Source organism: Salvelinus namaycush, unplaced genomic scaffold (genome assembly GCF_016432855.1).
Source record: "Salvelinus namaycush isolate Seneca unplaced genomic scaffold, SaNama_1.0 Scaffold341, whole genome shotgun sequence".
In the NCBI taxonomy this organism is placed as follows: domain Eukaryota; kingdom Metazoa; phylum Chordata; class Actinopteri; order Salmoniformes; family Salmonidae; genus Salvelinus; species Salvelinus namaycush.
The window spans coordinates 25811-44113 of NW_024060353.1; the positions used below are offsets into that span (position 1 = coordinate 25811).

Below are 18303 nucleotides of genomic sequence, written 5' to 3' on the forward strand. Positions count from 1 at the left end.
CTGTCCTCCACCAGCCTGCTACCACCACTACTATACATATCAACACTGTCCTCTACCAGCCTGCTACCATCACTACTATACATATCAACACTGTCCTCCACCAGCCTGCTACCACCACTACTATACATATCAACACTGTCCTCTACCATCACTACTATACATATCAACACTGTCCTCTACCATCACTACTATACATATCAACACTGTCCTCCACCAGCCTGCTACCACCACTACTATACATATCAACACTGTCCTCTACCACCACTACTATACATATCAACACTGTCCTCTACCATCACTACTATACATATCAACACTGTCCTCCACCAGCCTGCTACCATCACTACTATACATATCAACACTGTCTTCTACCAGCCTGCTACCATCACTACTATACATATCAACACTGTCCTCTACCAGCCTGCTACCATCACTACTATACATATCAACACTGTCCTCTACCAGCCTGCTACCATCACTACTATACATATCAACACTGTCCTCTACCATCACTACTATACATATCAACACTGTCCTCTACTATACATATCAACACTGTCCTCTACCAGCCTGCTACCATCACTACTATACATATCAACACTGTCCTCTACCAGCCTGCTACCACCACTACTATACATATCAACACGGTCCTCTACCATCACTACTATACATATCAACACTGTCCTCTACCATCACTACTATACATATCAACACTGTCCTCTACCACCACTACTATACATATCAACACTGTCCTCTACCATCACTACTATACATATCAACACTGTCCTCTACCATCACTACTATACATATCAACACTGTCCTCTACCATCACTACTATACATATCAACACTGTCCTCTACCAGCCTGCTACCATCACTACTATACATATCAACACTGTCCTCCACCAGCCTGCTACCACCACTACTATACATATCAACACTGTCCTCCACCAGCCTGCTACCACCACTACTATACATATCAACACTGTCCTCTACCATCACTACTATACATATCAACACTGTCCTCCACCAGCCTGCTACCACCACTACTATACATATCAACACTGTCCTCTACCATCACTACTATACATATCAACACTGTCCTCCACCAGCCTGCTACCACCACTACTATACATATCAACACTGTCCTCTACCATCACTACTATACATATCAACACTGTCCTCTACCACCACTACTATACATATCAACACTGTCCTCTACCACCACTACTATACATATCAACACTGTCCTCTACCAGCCTGCTACCACCACTACTATACATATCAACACTGTCCTCTACCACCACTACTATACATATCAACACTGTCCTCTACCACCACTACTATACATATCAACACTGTCCTCTACCAGCCTGCTACCACCACTACTATACATATCAACACTGTCCTCTACCACCACTACTATACATATCAACACTGTCCTCTACCAGCCTGCTACCACCACTACTATACATATCAACACTGTCCTCTACCACCACTACTATACATATCAACACTGTCCTCTACCAGCCTGCTACCACCGCTACTATACATATCAACACTGTCCTCTACCATCACTACTATACATATCAACACTGTCCTCTACCATCACTACTATACATATCAACACTGTCCTCCACCAGCCTGCTACCACCACTACTATACATATCAACACTGTCCTCTACCATCACTACTATACATATCAACACTGTCCTCTACCACCACTACTATACATATCAACACTGTCCTCCACCAGCCTGCTACCACCACTACTATACATATCAACACTGTCCTCTACCACCACTACTATACATATCAACACTGTCCTCCACCAGCCTGCTACCACCACTACTATACATATCAACACTGTCCTCCACCAGCCTGCTACCACCACTACTATACATATCAACACTGTCCTCCACCAGCCTGCTACCATCACTACTATACATATCAACACTGTCCTCTACCATCACTACTATACATATCAACACTGTCCTCTACCATCACTACTATACATATCAACACTGTCCTCTACCACCACTACTATACATATCAACACTGTCCTCTACCATCACTACTATACATATCAACACTGTCCTCTACCATCACTACTATACATATCAACACTGTCCTCTACCACCACTACTATACATATCAACACTGTCCTCTACCACCACTACTATACATATCAACACTGTCCTCCACCAGCCTGCTACCATCACTACTATACATATCAACACTGTCCTCCACCAGCCTGCTACCACCACTACTATACATATCAACACTGTCCTCTACCAGCCTGCTACCATCACTACTATACATATCAACACTGTCCTCCACCAGCCTGCTACCACCACTACTATACATATCAACACTGTCCTCTACCATCACTACTATACATATCAACACTGTCCTCTACCATCACTACTATACATATCAACACTGTCCTCCACCAGCCTGCTACCACCACTACTATACATATCAACACTGTCCTCTACCACCACTACTATACATATCAACACTGTCCTCTACCATCACTACTATACATATCAACACTGTCCTCTACCAGCCTGCTACCATCACTACTATACATATCAACACTGTCCTCTACCAGCCTGCTACCATCACTACTATACATATCAACACTGTCCTCTACCAGCCTGCTACCATCACTACTATACATATCAACACTGTCCTCTACCATCACTACTATACATATCAACACTGTCCTCTACTATACATATCAACACTGTCCTCTACCAGCCTGCTACCATCACTACTATACATATCAACACTGTCCTCTACCAGCCTGCTACCACCACTACTATACATATCAACACGGTCCTCTACCATCACTACTATACATATCAACACTGTCCTCTACCATCACTACTATACATATCAACACTGTCCTCTACCACCACTACTATACATATCAACACTGTCCTCTACCATCACTACTATACATATCAACACTGTCCTCTACCATCACTACTATACATATCAACACTGTCCTCTACCATCACTACTATACATATCAACACTGTCCTCTACCAGCCTGCTACCATCACTACTATACATATCAACACTGTCCTCTACCAGCCTGCTACCACCACTACTATACATATCAACACTGTCCTCTACCATCACTACTATACATATCAACACTGTCCTCCACCAGCCTGCTACCACCGCTACTATACATATCAACACTGTCCTCTACCAGCCTGCTACCATCACTACTATACATATCAACACTGTCCTCCACCAGCCTGCTACCACCACTACTATACATATCAACACTGTCCTCTACCATCACTACTATACATATCAACACTGTCCTCTACCATCACTACTATACATATCAACACTGTCCTCCACCAGCCTGCTACCACCACTACTATACATATCAACACTGTCCTCTACCACCACTACTATACATATCAACACTGTCCTCTACCATCACTACTATACATATCAACACTGTCCTCTACCAGCCTGCTACCATCACTACTATACATATCAACACTGTCCTCTACCAGCCTGCTACCATCACTACTATACATATCAACACTGTCCTCTACCATCACTACTATACATATCAACACTGTCCTCTACTATACATATCAACACTGTCCTCTACCAGCCTGCTACCATCACTACTATACATATCAACACTGTCCTCTACCAGCCTGCTACCACCACTACTATACATATCAACACGGTCCTCTACCATCACTACTATACATATCAACACTGTCCTCTACCATCACTACTATACATATCAACACTGTCCTCTACCACCACTACTATACATATCAACACTGTCCTCTACCATCACTACTATACATATCAACACTGTCCTCTACCATCACTACTATACATATCAACACTGTCCTCTACCATCACTACTATACATATCAACACTGTCCTCTACCAGCCTGCTACCATCACTACTATACATATCAACACTGTCCTCTACCATCACTACTATACATATCAACACTGTCCTCTACCAGCCTGCTACCACCACTACTATACATATCAACACTGTCCTCTACCAGCCTGCTACCACCACTACTATACATATCAACACTGTCCTCTACCAGCCTGCTACCACCACTACTATACATATCAACACTGTCCTCTACCAGCCTGCTACCACCACTACTATACATATCAACACTGTCCTCTACCAGCCTGCTACCACCACTACTATACATATCAACACTGTCCTCTACCAGCCTGCTACCACCACTATTATACATATCAACACTGTCCTCCACCAGCCTGCTACCACCACTACTATACATATCAACACTGTCCTCTACCAGCCTGCTACCATCACTACTATACATATCAACACTGTCCTCTACCAGCCTGCTACCACCACTACTATACATATCAACACTGTCCTCTACCACCACTACTATACATATCAACACTGTCCTCTACCAGCCTGCTACCATCACTACTATACATATCAACACTGTCCTCTACCATCACTACTATACATATCAACACTGTCCTCTACCATCACTACTATACATATCAACACTGTCCTCTACCAGCCTGCTACCACCACTACTATACATATCAACACTGTCCTCTACCATCACTACTATACATATCAACACTGTCCTCTACCAGCCTGCTACCACCACTACTATACATATCAACACTGTCCTCTACCATCACTACTATACATATCAACACTGTCCTCTACCATCACTACTATACATATCAACACTGTCCTCTACCATCACTACTATACATATCAACACTGTCCTCTACCAGCCTGCTACCATCACTACTATACATATCAACACTGTCCTCTACCATCACTACTATACATATCAACACTGTCCTCTACCATCACTACTATACATATCAACACTGTCCTCTACCAGCCTGCTACCACCACTACTATACATATCAACACTGTCCTCTACCATCACTACTATACATATCAACACTGTCCTCTACCATCACTACTATACATATCAACACTGTCCTCTACCATCACTACTATACATATCAACACTGTCCTCTACCAGCCTGCTACCACCACTACTATACATATCAACACTGTCCTCTACCATCACTACTATACATATCAACACTGTCCTCTACCAGCCTGCTACCATCACTACTATACATATCAACACTGTCCTCTACCATCACTACTATACATATCAACACTGTCCTCTACCATCACTACTATACATATCAACACTGTCCTCTACCAGCCTGCTACCACCACTACTATACATATCAACACTGTCCTCTACCATCACTACTATACATATCAACACTGTCCTCTACCAGCCTGCTACCATCACTACTATACATATCAACACTGTCCTCTACCATCACTACTATACATATCAACACTGTCCTCTACCATCACTACTATACATATCAACACTGTCCTCTACCAGCCTGCTACCACCACTACTATACATATCAACACTGTCCTCTACCATCACTACTATACATATCAACACTGTCCTCTACCATCACTACTATACATATCAACACTGTCCTCTACCATCACTACTATACATATCAACACTGTCCTCTACCATCACTACTATACATATCAACACTGTCCTCTACCATCACTACTATACATATCAACACTGTCCTCTACCATCACTACTATACATATCAACACTGTCCTCTACCAGCCTGCTACCACCACTACTATACATATCAACACTGTCCTCTACCATCACTACTATACATATCAACACTGTCCTCTACCAGCCTGCTACCATCACTACTATACATATCAACACTGTCCTCTACCATCACTACTATACATATCAACACTGTCCTCTACCATCACTACTATACATATCAACACTGTCCTCTACCAGCCTGCTACCACCACTACTATACATATCAACACTGTCCTCTACCATCACTACTATACATATCAACACTGTCCTCTACCATCACTACTATACATATCAACACTGTCCTCTACCATCACTACTATACATATCAACACTGTCCTCTACCATCACTACTATACATATCAACACTGTCCTCTACCAGCCTGCTACCACCACTACTATACATATCAACACTGTCCTCTACCATCACTACTATACATATCAACACTGTCCTCTACCAGCCTGCTACCACCACTACTATACATATCAACACTGTCCTCTACCATCACTACTATACATATCAACACTGTCCTCTACCATCACTACTATACATATCAACACTGTCCTCTACCATCACTACTATACATATCAACACTGTCCTCTACCATCACTACTATACATATCAACACTGTCCTCTACCATCACTACTATACATATCAACACTGTCCTCTACCAGCCTGCTACCATCACTACTATACATATCAACACTGTCTTCATACAGACTGAACATCAGAAGACTGGTTTGGAGTTAGACTTACTTGGGTCTAGACGGATGGACTGTCTGGCTGCGTACCATTGAGGATCTGAGACAGACAGACAGACAAGGGCGGGAGGGAGACCAGACAGAGAAAGAAGACAGACAGACGGACAAGGGCGGGAGGGAGACCAGACAGAGAAAGAAGACAGACAGACGGACAAGGGCGGGAGGGAGACCAGACAAGTAGAGGGACAGACAGAGAAAGAAGACAGACACACAGACAACAGTGGGGGGGTAAACTGTTTAGCTTTATTTAATTGAAATACTGTATATTGAAGTGAATTTAATTGAATTTAATTGTATTAGAATGTGCTGCTGTGTGATGTCAATCTAAGGTCGTACTCACGGCTTTTGTGGAACATAGACTTGATCTCCCCAATAGTGGCATTTGGCTCAACCTGCAAAATCAAGAGAGATGAGTGGGACACACACACCCCCCCTCCCCTCATTGCCCTTTCATGTGATTACCAGTAAATTTAGCTCTAGCTCTGGCCACACCCCCTGGGTACTGGGTATCAAACAGCTGGTATTATTACCACACACACACACAGCATAAATATAACAGACACATACAGCGCCAAAACACACACACAGTTAAAGCCACACCGCAACAACAATCCCACAAAGACAAACTGACAAATGACGCACAGACAAGACCATGTGTGCATCATTTGACGCACACACAACCATTTAACAGCGGCCCCTCCCAGATTGATGCCAAGTCTGGAGGTTTAGGGGCGTGCGCTGAACCCTGTTCCCCCAGCCAGACTGCCTCATCCTGGGGGCTTAGCCCTCACATACCCCCCTAACTCCAGTCAGCAGGGACTGGATGGTTCTGCCCAGCCTGGGCCACTTTGGCCAATACTAATCGCCGGGCAGAGGAATAACGGACAGTCCTTACTGGCTAGTTGATAAGGACTAGTTGATAAGGACTAGGTGTTTGTACAAAGACTGTACTGAAGGTGGGTCACAACAGTCAAACTGAAAGGTTCTTAACACTGGACTCCCCACTAGGCTACTCCATTCTTTTTGGCATCCTGACAACATTCACCAGACATTCTACTACTACTGTATTTGTCTGTGACATCACAGAGGTCTTCCCTCAGACATTCTATTCTCTTTATGACATCACCAAGTTCCTCTCCAGACATTCTAGTCTACTTATGACATCACAGGTCTTCCCCAGATATTCTACTCTCTCATGACAAGTTCCTCTCCAGACATTCTAGTGCCTTCATGACATCACAGAGGTCTTTCCCAGAGATTCTACTCTTTATAAAAATCACAAAAAAGTATTCTCCAGACATTATTTAATCTTTATGACATCACAGAGGTGAGGTCTTCAAGAGATTATAGTCTACTTGTGACATCACAGGTCTCTCCCAGACATTCTAGTCTCTTTATGACTTCACCCCAGACATTCCAAATCATTTACTTGACAACATTAGATTAGAATAACTTTATTCAACTCCACCAATATAAAATTCTAATAACCAAATCAAATACTCACTCCCACATCAAAGCCCTACTTCAGGAATCTCTATTTTCCAGGGGGCCGCAGTCTAAAGTGGGGGATGACGTGGCCATGGAAACTGTGTTAAGCTGAGAACAGGTCTCAGAGCAGTGGTAATCCTGCGAGGACGTGACCTGATACCTTGCAGCTCCTGTATGCCCTACTAATATCACACCAACACCATACAGAACCTAATACAGTGCTATTAAAACTATAACACCATGCTAAACCTAGCTAGGTGTCCCACCTGTCATTTAACCATCAGTCTACAACACCATGCTAAACCTAGCTAGGTGTCACACCTGTCATTTAACCATCCGACTATAACACCATGCTAAACCTAGCTAGGTGTCACACCTGTCATTTAACCATCAGTCTATAACACCATGCTAAACCTAGCTAGGTGTTACACCTGTCATTTAACCATCCGTCTATAACACCATGCTAAACCTAGCTAGGTGTCCCACCTGTCATTTAACCATCAGTCTATAACACCATGCTAAACCTAGCTAGGTGTTACACCTGTCATTTAACCATCAGTCTATAACACCATGCTAAACCTAGCTAGGTGTCCCACCTGTCATTTAACCATCAGTCTATAACACCATGCTAAACCTAGCTAGGTGTTACACCTGTCATTTAACCATCCGTCTATAACACCATGCTAAACCTAGCTAGGTGTCACACCTGTCATTTAACCACCAGTCTATAACACCATGCTAAACCTAGCTAGGTGTCACACCTGTCATTTAACCATCAGTCTATAACACCATGCTAAACCTAGCTAGGTGTTACACCTGTCATTTAACCATCTGTCTATAACACCATGCTAAACCTAGCTAGGTGTCACACCTGTCATTTAACCATCTGTCTATAACACCATGCTAAACCTAGCTAGGTGTTCCACCTGTCATTTAACCATCTGTCTATAACACCATGCTAAACCTAGCTAGGTGTCACACCTGTCATTTAACCATCAGTCTATAACACCATGCTAAACCTAGCTAGGTGTTCCACCTGTCATTTAACCATCCGTCTATAACACCATGCTAAACCTAGCTAGGTGTCCCACCTGTCATTTAACCATCCGTCTATAACACCATGCTAAACCTAGCTAGGTGTTCCACCTGTCATTTAACCATCAGTCTATAACACCATGCTAAACCTAGCTAGGTGTCCCACCTGTCATTTAACCATCCGTCTATAACACCATGCTAAACCTAGCTAGGTGTTCCGCCTGTCATTTAACCATCCGTCTATAACACCATGCTAAACCTAGCTAGGTGTCCCACCTGTCATTTAACCATCAGTCTATAACACCATGCTAAACCTAGCTAGGTGTCCCACCTGTCATTTAACCATCAGTCTATAACACCATGCTAAACCTAGCTAGGTGTCCCACCTGTCATTTAACCATCAGTCTATAACACCATGCTAAACCTAGCTAGGTGTTCCACCTGTCATTTAACCATCGGTCTATAACACCATGCTAAACCTAGCTAGGTGTTCCACCTGTCATTTAACCATCCGACTATAACACCATGCTAAACCTAGCTAGGTGTTACACCTGTCATTTAACCATCTGTCTATAACACCATGCTAAACCTAGCTAGGTGTCCCACCTGTCATTTAACCATCTGTCTACAACACCATGCTAAACCTAGCTAGGTGTCCCACCTGTCATTTAACCATCAGTCTATAACACCATGCTAAACCTAGCTAGGTGTTACACCTGTCATTTAACCATCCGTCTATAACACCATGCTAAACCTAGCTAGGTGTCCCACCTGTCATTTAACCATCCGTCTATAACACCATGCTAAACCTAGCTAGGTGTCACACCTGTCATTTAACCATCCGTCTATAACACCATGCTAAACCTAGCTAGGTGTCACACCTGTCATTTAACCATCCGTCTATAACACCATGCTAAACCTAGCTAGGTGTCCCACCTGTCATTTAACCATCCGTCTATAACACCATGCTAAACCTAGCTAGGTGTTCCACCTGTCATTTAACCATCCGTCTATAACACCATGCTAAACCTAGCTAGGTGTTCCACCTGTCATTTAACCATCAGTCTATAACACCATGCTAAACCTAGCTAGGTGTTCCACCTGTCATTTAACCATCAGTCTATAACACCATGCTAAACCTAGCTAGGTGTCCCACCTGTCATTTAACCATCAGTCTATAACACCATGCTAAACCTAGCTAGGTGTTCCACCTGTCATTTAACCATCAGTCTATAACACCATGCTAATAGAGAGGAGTTTTAACCTCTAAGCCATAAGAATGATAGTTCACTACAGTACTAGGTAGTACTGACCACTATGGGCCGTTCTGGCTCAGACAAGGTCCAGGTTGTACCTGGAGCTACACAGCACTATACTGACTGACTGGGCTCAGACAGACAGCACTTCTGACCGGAGTACAGTGGAGCGTCCTACATTAGACTAATAGTCCTATCTAGCCTGCACCTGTTGCACTATTTAACACAGAGACACACACAGATAGACGTACACACACAGATATAGACGTCCCCCCACACACACACACACACCAGTATTTGTGAAGCCGTCTTACCTTGTCCAGGAAGCAGAGTTTGTCCTTGGTCTTGGCATCCAGAATCTCCACCTCAAAGAAAACCACAGCTTTCTTAGCCTTCTTAGCTTTGGGCCGTTTAACGGGGGGTGCTGGCACTCCTGGGGCACTCCCCGGACCAGCCTTTTTGTGGGTAGCCCCCTCTAGTACTACGGTATCCATATCCACACTCCTCCACCACGAGCCTCTCTATTTAATCCCTTTGTCTGGAAAAATACCTTTTTCTTAATTCCCTCAGTTTGAGCGAAGAGAGGAGAGAGGAGCGCCTGGTTTCAGCTGTGGAAATAAATCTCTTTCTCTCCCCCTCGTTCGCTCCGTCGGTTTTCCTCCCACCCCTCCCTCTCTTCATCCTTTCTATCATTCGGTCACCCCCCACTTCTCATTCCTTCTCTCCTGGCACGCTGGCTGCTTTATTTAACCCCACCCCCACACAGCCCTGCTCCCCTTTGAAGTCATTTACACCAGGGAACAAAGTTTAAAGAACAGTAAGGAAAGTTGATGCATTCCTGTGTCGAGTTGATTATGAACCCCCCCATTATGATACCCGATCACCCCCTTCCCCAGTCTAGAAGGAAGTATGTGTTGTCAGTCCCCCCCCATTATGATACCCGAGCACCCCCCTCCCCAGTCTAGAAGGAAGTATGTGTTGTCAGTCCCCCCCCCATTATGATACCCGAGCACCCCCTTCCCCAGTCTAGAAGGAAGTATGTGTTGTCAGTCCCCCCCCATTATGATACCCGAGCACCCCCTTCCCCAGTCTAGAAGGAAGTATGTGTTGTCAGTCCCCCCCACAGCTAAATAAAAAGCTCTGTGTAAGCAACCCTCTCCCTACCTCCACACCTTCCCTATCCCCCCCCCCACCCACACACAGAGTAGGGTGATAATACTCCAGAGACTCATGGCTTAGTTGGGGGAATTCTCCTCCGTTCAACCCATCGACCCTCCAATAATGTCCGGAACCGTCACCTTTAACCCTTATGTTCCTAGATACGTCGGTCCAATATCAATTTACTATGTTAACAATCACGCCAAGACTTCAAATGTATACCAAACAAAAACCATTGATTTCAAAGATAATCCATACAACTCTATGCAGAAGGACTACTTTTAAAAATGTCAGAACATTTTACAAAAACACATTTACAGGAAGAACTGTGCAGATAGTTTGGTAACAGAAGGAAACTGAGGGAGATTTTACTCCAATTCAGTTACCAAACTTTGCATATTTACAGTTTCTCCAGCAAATACTTATTTTATTTACTGTGTAAATTATTCAAAGTAGTCCTTGTGCATACAGTGCCTTGTGAAAGTATTCATCCCCCTTGGCATTTTTCCTATTTTGTTGATTTACAACCTGGATTTTAAATATGTGGTTTTTTTGGGGGGGGGGGTTGTATCATTTGATTTAGACAACATGCCTACCACTTTGAAGATGCAAAATATTTTGTGAAACAAACAAGACAAAAAAAATATAGAAACTTGAGCGTGCATAACTATTCACCCCCCCCCAAAGTCAATACTTTGTAGAGCCACCTTTTGCAGCAATTACAGCTGCAAGTCTCTTGGGATATGTCGCTATAAGCTTGGCACATCTAGCCACTGGGATTTTTTCCCATTCTTCAAGGCAAAACTGGTCCAGCTCCTTCAAGTTAGATCAGTTCCGCTGGTGTACAGCAATCTTTAAGTCATACCACAGATTCTCAATTGGATTGAGGTCTGGGCTTTGACTAGGCCATTCCAAGGCATTTAAATGTGTCCCCTTAAACCACTCAAGTGTTGCTTTAGCAGTACACTTAGGGTCATTGTCCTGCTGGAAAGTGAACCTCCGTGCCAGTCTCAAATCTCTGGAAGACAAACAGGTTTTCCTCAAAAATGTCCCTGTATTCAGCACCATCCATCATTCCTTCAATTCTGACCAGTTTCCCAGTCCCTGCTGATGGAAAAGCATGATGCTGCCACCAACATGCTTCACTGTGGGGATGGTGTTCTCGGGGTGACAAGAGGTGTTGAGTTTGTGCCAGACATAGCGTTTTCCTTGATGGCCAAAAAGCTCAATTTTAGTTTCATCTGACCAGAGTACCTTCTTCCATATGTTTGGGGATTCTCCCACATGCCTTTTGGGTAACGCCAAATGTGTTTGCTTATTTTTTTTTCTGGCCACTCTTCCGTAAAGCCCGGCTCTGTGGAGTGTACGGCTTAAAGTGGTCCTATGGACAGATACTCCAATCTCCGCTGTGGAGCTTTGCAGCTCCTTCAGGGTTATCTTTGGTATCTTTGTTGCCTCTCTGATTAATGCCATCCTTGCCTGGTCCATGAGTTTTGGTGGGCGGCCCTCTCTTGGCAGGTTTGTTTTGGTGCCATATTCTTTCAATTTTTTAATAATGGATTTAAAATGGTGCTCCGTGGGATGTTCAAAGTTTTGGATATAAAAAAAAAACAACAACCCTGATCTGTACTTCTAAACAACTTTGTCCCTGACCTGTTTGGAGAGCTCCTTGGTCTTCATGGTGCCGCCCCTTAGTGGTGTTGCAGACTCTGGGCCTTTCAGAACAGATACAGATGTGTGTATAATATATACATACATACACACACACACACACACACACACACACACACACACACACACACACACACACACACACACACACACACACACACACACACACACACACACACACACACACACACACACACACACACACACACAGATCATGTGACACTTAGATTGCACACAGGTAGACTTTATTTAATTAATTATGTGACTTCTGAAGGTAATTAGTTGCACCAGATCTTATTTAGGGGCTTCATAGCAAAGGGGTGAATACATATACACGCACCACTTTTTTTTCTTTTTTCATTTCACTTCACCAATTTGGACTATCTTTTGTATGTCCATTACATGAAATCCAAATAAAAATCAATTTAAATTACAAGTTGTAATGCAACAAAATAGGAAAAACACCAAGGGGGGGTGAATACTTTTGCAAGGCACTGTAGAGTTGTATGGTTTTCTAAACTTTGAAATCAATGGTTTTTGTTTGATATACATTTTGAAAGTGAAAAATCTGAGTCTACGCAAATCCATTACTGTAGAACTGCCCAGTGCTTTAGTCCACACACACACACACACACACACACACACACACACACACACACACACACACACACACACACACACACACACACACACACACACACACACACACACACACACACACACACACGGCTAGGATTTCTCTAGCTATTTAAACACCCCCCCCTTCCATCGCCTCTACCCCCTGTCTATATAAAGACCCCCCCTGGCCTTTCCTAGTGCTGGGGGTCTAAAGCAATACTGGATAGACAACTGTCATCGCTGGGGCAGTGTTAGGGTAGGACTGGGGTAGTGTTAGGGTAGGGGTAGTGTTAGGGTAGGGCTGGGGTAGTGTTAGGGTAGGGGTAGTGTTAGGGTAGGGGTAGAGTTAGGGTAGGGCTGGGGTAGTGTTAGGGTAGGGGTAGTGTTAGGGTAGGGGTAGTGTTAGGGTAGGGGTAGAGTTAGGATAGGGCTGGGGTAGTGTTAGGATAGGGCTGGGGTAGTGTTAGGGTAGGGGTAGCGTTAGGGTAGGGGTAGCGTTAGGGTAGGGGTAGTGTTAGGGGTAGGGTTAGGGTAGGGCTGGGGTAGCGTTAGGGTAGGGCTGGGGTAGCGTTAGGGTAGGGGGAGCGTTAGGGTAGGGGTAGCGTTAGGGTAGGGGTAGCGTTAGGGGTAGCGTTAGGGTAGGGCTGGGGTAGTGTTAGGGCTGGGGTAGTGTTAGGGTAGGGGTAGTGTTAGGGTAGCGTTAGGGTAGGGGTAGCGTTAGGGTAGGGGTAGCGTTAGGGTAGGGCTAGCGTTAGGGTAGGGCTAGCGTTAGGGTAGGGGTAGTGTTAGGGGTAGCGTTAGGGTAGGGGTAGCGTTAGGGTAGGGGTAGCGTTAGGGTAGGGGTAGCGTTAGGGTAGGGGTAGCGTTAGGGTAGGGGTAGCGTTAGGGTAGGGGTAGCGTTAGGGTAGGGGTAGCGTTAGGGTAGGGGTAATGTTAGGGTAGGGGTAGTGTTAGGGTAGGGGTAGTGTTAGGGTAGGGGTAGTGTTAGGGTAGGGGTAGTGTTAGGGTAGGGGTAGTGTTAGGGTAGGGCTGGGGTAGTGCTGGGGTAGTGGTAGGGTAGGGCTGGGGTAGTGTTAGGGTAGAGCAGGGTAGTGTTAGGGTAGGGTAGTGTTAGGGTAGGGTAGTGTAGGAAAGGGGGAAAACGTGGAGCTCTAGAGTAGGACAGCATTGGAACTAGCTAAATTCAAGACTCGGGTAGTAGTGCAAGTTGTAGTAGTGCTGTGCTGCCATGATTGAGTGTGGAAAGACAGAGGGATTCGTAGAACACTCCAGCTCATTATAGTACACTAATAGTTCTCTCTCTACAGGTTGACAGATGGTGTATCTCCAGTCTACTGGACTCTGGCATCTCCACACCTGCCTTCTCACTCACACACAGGTCAGTGTTAATGATTAATATTATTTACTGGTTGTATAAGCACAGAAATGCACTGTGAGCTTAGCACAACGTTCTCTATGGACAGACCTGATGCTGATGGAGTGGACTAGCAACTGATCTACAGTCAGGTATATTCTACCACCCGAATGGTTAATATTAGCATTGTGCGTATAGTAATCTGATCCTAGATCTGTGGTATGGTGGAATGAGTGTCCATCTTCTCCAATGTGTGTGTTGTCAGTGCAGCGAAGCAGCAGGTGTCATGCCTAGGTCTATATTTACTATTACAGTGCTTTGGCTCCACCTTGTGGATATGTGTTATAACTACATCAGCAGTGATTTTGTGTTGTGATAAATGTAATTCATTGGAGATCAATTGGATTCAAGATGGATGCAGACAGTAATCTTGTTGATTGTTAGCAATCCTTCCCTGATGGCCAATGATGCTTTGATACGGTCCCAACATGTATTCTATAGTCAATTGCACATCTTACCAGTGCAATAACATGTTTATATTGGGCTTACTGCAGACTAATGTAGATATTACTGTAGCCTGCTTGTATGTTAGCTAACTACGGCCTCCAAGAGTTGTGGACCTTTCTGTCAGAACACTAGGTTACATTGTAGCAGGCTAGCTGGTTCCAGCTCCTCTCAAGCTGTTCTGTCCCCTCAATTACTACATTAGACAGACAGAAAGTTCTTGGAATGATAACCTCCCAGTGCATATAGGGATCAGACAGACCTGGGTTGAAGTATGATAACCTCCCAGTGCATATAGGTATCAGACAGACCTGGGTTGAAGTATGATCACCTCCCAGTGCATATAGGTATCAGACAGACCTGGGTTGAAGTATGATCACCTCCCAGTGCATATAGGTATCAGACAGACCTGGGTTGAAGTATGATCACCTCCCAGTGCATATAGGTATCAGACAGACCTGGGTTGAAGTATGATCACCTCCCAGTGCATATAGGTATCAGACAGACCTGGGTTGAAGTATGATCACCTCCCAGTGCATATAGGTATCAGACAGACCTGGGATGAAGTATGATAACCTCCCAGTGCATATAGGGATCAGACAGACCTGGGTTGAAGTATGATAACCTCCCAGTGCATATAGGTATCAGACAGACCTGGGATGAAGTATGATCACCTCCCAGTGCATATAGGTATCAGACAGACCTGGGTTGAAGTATGATCACCTCCCAGTGCATATAGGTATCAGACAGACCTGGGTTGAAGTATGATCACCTCCCAGTGCATATAGGTATCAGACAGACCTGGGTTGAAGTATGATAACCTCCCAGTGCATATAGGTATCAGACAGACCTGGGTTGAAGTATGATAACCTCCCAGTGCATATAGGTATCAGACAGACCTGGGTTGAAGTATGATAACCTCCCAGTGCATATAGGTATCAGACAGACCTGGGTTTGAAGTATGATCACCTCCCAGTGCATATAGGTATCAGACAGACCTGGGTTTGAAGTATGATCACCTCCCAGTGCATATTTTGTATCAGACAGACCTGGGTTGAAGTACTATTTGAAATTATTTCGAAAAACATTATTTGCTTGACTGAGCTTGCCGGGCTTTAACAGACCAATGGAATAGTCCAATAGCTGCAACAGATACCCATCTACAACTCTAGATAGGCTAGAGAGCAAACTCTCAAAGTATTGGAACGATTTCAAATACTATTTGAACCCAGGTCTGGTATGAGGAGGAGGAGACATGGGGGGGCGGGAACCCACTGGTCGGGCACTTTAACTCTACACAACTCCCCAAACTGGCTCCTTCACATCCTGCCCATTGGGTTTGGTCGGCACACCTGCTGTAGCTTCAGTCCTGGCAGCCATGACAACACCTGCTGTAGCTAGCTAGCCTGCAGTCTAGAAAGCGGTTTTAAAATCTGACTGTAGGAGGATTAACTCCCCTCTAGACACTGATTTAAGATCAGGTTGTATGCGATTACCCCCAAATGGCTAAGGTTAGGTTTAGTGGGGGTTAATCTGGTCCTAGATCTGTGTGTATTAGGTCTGCGAGAGCCACAAGGACAGCACATGTAGAGGTACATGTCTATGGGTCTGTCTGCCTATACAGCCATGAGAGTGAAGGTGGTCATGTGTTTCAGAGGACATAGCGACTACAATTATTGCCTGTTTGCTATGCATTTATCATAAAGTAACCTGTGGGCTTTGATATGATTAAATACGCATCATTGCATGCAGTCTTTCTTGCTTACCATATAACTTTGTCTCGTATTTGTGATTGAAAAACTTAAGTCTACGAGGCTATGTGCAATAGGAGTTTAGATTTAAGCTAGGCCTAGTTGTGTCATCACTTCACTCTCCTTTATGCAGATCAACAATGTCAGTCAGTCTGATATGAGACGCAGTGGTCTCTGTGTTCATACAGTAAATTAGTGTAACGGTCAACATTTCTACCCAAGAGGCTACATTATTTTACGACAACTCTCCCCACAAGGTTAGATTTGTTGCGCACTTGACTGTTCACCTGCAATGATAGTAGCTGCCCTGCAATGAAGCAACAATGCCGAGATAAGAAATATTCCGCGTTCCAATCCACCAGCGGTGGCGCAGCCTAGTTTATGCATTGTGAGAAAAGAACGACTGGTAAATAGATAAATAAACTAGTAACCTATCTGTTTGGATCGCTGTTTGTTGTGTAAGTAGAAGTGATAGGCTGTGTCCGTGATGTGTGAATTGCAGGCAAGTAGGCTACAACTTCGACCAGAGTCCACAAGCACACCACACGGGCTGGAGGCTTTGACATCCGAGTGAGCTAGTCTCTGTTCTCCAGCGTGTCCTACCATCCTACATCTGACCGGTGGGAAACGAACGGACAATCTTACAACCGGTATGAAACAGTCAGAAATATAATGTACAGAATCCCGATGAAAGGTTTAGAGTTACAGCGGATACTATCTTACCTCGTAATGCTTCATCTTGGCAGTTTGTGCTCGCTCTCATCCAAGGTGAGTGACGGGTCGTGCCTTCCAATCAGAGCAAGAGGAAGCGTTGAGGTCCCCAATTGGTCCAATGATTGGAAAGTCCAATGGTTACCTCTTTAATATCACGTCCAATCAATGTGTCGGAAAGCTAAGTAGATATGCCTTACTTCCCGTACTGTAGCCAATGGGGGAGTAGATTCCCACAATGGAGTGATCCGTTTGGACAAATGGAGATGCGGGGTAAATTGTATAAGCAGGTGATTATGTTAGTAAATCTTATG

The 18303-nt window shown here is 44.4% G+C and overlaps 1 protein-coding gene across 2 annotated transcripts in view; it reads right to left on the reverse strand.

Moving 5' to 3' along the window:
• The window catches only part of tecrb (trans-2,3-enoyl-CoA reductase b), a 34903-nt gene extending 16813 nt beyond the window's left edge, over nucleotides 1–18090 (reverse strand). The window contains exons 1-4 of one of the 2 annotated variants that reach the window (XM_038985509.1): nucleotides 18002–18090; nucleotides 10537–10587; nucleotides 6784–6835; nucleotides 6439–6483 (exon numbers count right to left, since the gene is read on the reverse strand). In XM_038985509.1, coding sequence (XP_038841437.1) covers nucleotides 6439–6483; nucleotides 6784–6835; nucleotides 10537–10587; nucleotides 18002–18016 — 163 coding nt within the window. In that variant the 5' untranslated portion in view covers nucleotides 18017–18090. The remainder of the gene's footprint in view (nucleotides 1–6438; nucleotides 6484–6783; nucleotides 6836–10536; nucleotides 10588–18001) is intronic. The other variant, XM_038985510.1, reaches the window with a different exon arrangement.
• Between the last annotated feature and the right edge of the window lie 213 nt (nucleotides 18091–18303).